Raw genomic sequence first — 2,073 nt, forward strand, 5'->3', positions numbered from 1 at the left:
ACTGCATTTGCTGCTTCTGTCTTCATTTCTGCTTTTGACAGTAAGTTGTGTTTCTTGTGCTGTTTGGATTAATTTTTTTGTCAGTATTAAGATACTGACACTGAAGTCATGCTGTAGGTACCACTTAAGAGCCATTCGTTAGAGATGCAAATAGTTTATTTTGAAAACCTCTTAAGTAAATTCACCAATGTATTAAATGTGCATGATAAAGTCTTAAGTTAACTTCTATATATTGCAGCTAAATGTAACAGGCCTTATAAAGTTTAAATACCGTATCTTAATCCAGACAGTGAAAACTTGTAATTACATTGTGTATCCCGGAAGTTTGTTTATTACAAGTTCACTGATGTCTTTGTATTGATTAGGAACACATAGTTTTCCCAGAAAATCATCCTCTTTGTCCGACATACTGTTTTCCAGGACACTAAGTTCAAGATCAGCCATGTTAGATGGCAAGTAAGAGCTAACCTGAGTTACTGACTGGCTGTTTCCTGCAGAGGTCTGCCCCTTTCCTATATTCAGATCAGCATCAGAGCTAACTTGTTCGCTTCTCAGTGTAGATACTTGTTTAACATACCGATCATCCTTGTTCTCTTCCTTACTGATCTGTTGGACTTCCTGCTCTTCATCTAATAACCTTGCTCGAATGGAAGCATCATTAAGTGTATCAACAGATTCACCACTGGTTCTCTTGCTGATTTTTAAGTCACAGCTTCTCTTCAAAGACTGGACTGGAGATGAAACTGAAGGAACTGGCAGAAGATCTGAAGTACTTTCAGCTCTTTGACTTGTCTTTGAAATTCTGGACCTGCTGGATTCCGGCTCTGTATCTGACCAACCTCGCTTTGGGCTTTCAAGCCACAGAGGTTCAGGACTGCTGTCTAGAGCTTCTGAGTCTCTGCCCGTACACTCAGCACTGGTGAAATCTTCTGAATAAACTGTGTTCTCAGGACTAGCAACAAAGTCATCTGAGTATATGAATTCAGAGTTGCTTTCAACACTCCTGCTGGGGCTTGGTTTATGATCACTTAAAACAGACGCATCGTCATGCTCCGTGGTTTCACGGTGGATTAAGTGTATTGCTTCCTCATTACTTCCCTTTCCATTAGCATCTGATGGGAAAGCTGCTGGGAGTTGGGCTTTCACATACGTTTCCTTGCAAGCAGGTTTTAATACAGTTTCCTCCAGTAAGGGGGCTGTAGTTCCTTTGCATGGACTTTCCTTGCTTGCAATTTCATCATTCTTCAATAGACTTGCAATAGCCTGCTTCTGCAGGTCAGGGGACACATCTCCTGTCATGGAAACGTACTCTGCGAGAGCACTGTTTTGTGATGAAGTCTCAACAGTTTTATCAAACTGATTATTCTGCTTTGAACTGTCTCCCTTGCTACAATGCCTGTAGGAAACCACATCCTGTTCTCCAGCATTTCTGAGCAGCTTTCTTTTGGATAAATGGCTTCTGTCCTTCAGCATCTCCATTTGCTTTTTTCTGTACTGCTCTCTCCTTTCATGAATTATCAGCTTATCAGGATTGGTCTGCTGCAGCCGTAGCCTCAGTGTATTTGTCAGCCCATACAACAGTTTCCTTCTGGGAGGTCTGTTTTCCTTAGTTTTGCAGTTCCTTTCAGAGCTTGTCTCTCCCTGGGATACAGCTTTCTTAGGTCCTCTCCTAGCCTGAGAAGATCCTGGTGAGGTGGCCTCTTGCCAGCCTTTCTTGAATCGAGGGCTGGCAGCTCCACTGCTCCCACCTGGCCTCACAGGTGCCTCTGCAGGCTTGGGGGGAGAGGAGCAGCTGGGGCTGGGGGGCCGTGAGGCCATGCCACCACCCCCTGGGGCCTTGCAGAGCCAGGCCGGATGGGGGTGGACAGCAGCAGACGTAGCACTGCCGGTGAGCACCGACAGCTCTGCCAGCAAGGCACTGAGTAGCGGCAGCTGTCTCAGGGTGTTGTGGAGCTGCTGAGGGCTGGTGGGGTGCAGCAATGAGGGCCCAGCACTGGGCCGCGGGAGGCTGTGGATCTTGTCTTGCTCCTGGGGTCTCCATGCCTCGACATGCTCCCATTTCCCCGTGGCTGC

At 46.3% G+C, this 2,073-nt stretch overlaps 1 protein-coding gene across 1 annotated transcript; it reads right to left on the reverse strand.

Annotated features, from left to right (window-relative positions):
• Positions 1-303: 303 nt before the first annotated feature.
• Positions 304-1,818, reverse strand: MAP10 (microtubule-associated protein 10). Its single transcript, XM_009582634.1, has one exon. It carries the CDS (start codon positions 1,816-1,818, stop codon positions 304-306), a length of 1,515 nt encoding a protein of 504 aa, XP_009580929.1.
• Positions 1,819-2,073: the final 255 nt, after the last annotated feature.

Source organism: Fulmarus glacialis, unplaced genomic scaffold, assembly GCF_000690835.1.
Source record: "Fulmarus glacialis isolate BGI_N327 unplaced genomic scaffold, ASM69083v1 scaffold43777, whole genome shotgun sequence".
In the NCBI taxonomy this organism is placed as follows: Eukaryota; Metazoa; Chordata; class Aves; order Procellariiformes; family Procellariidae; genus Fulmarus; species Fulmarus glacialis.

Coding starts and splice junctions, on each gene's coding strand:
- MAP10 (XM_009582634.1), bottom strand. CDS start 1,818: ATGGCCTCACGGCCCCCCAGCCCCAGCTGCTCCTCTCCCCCCAAGCCT.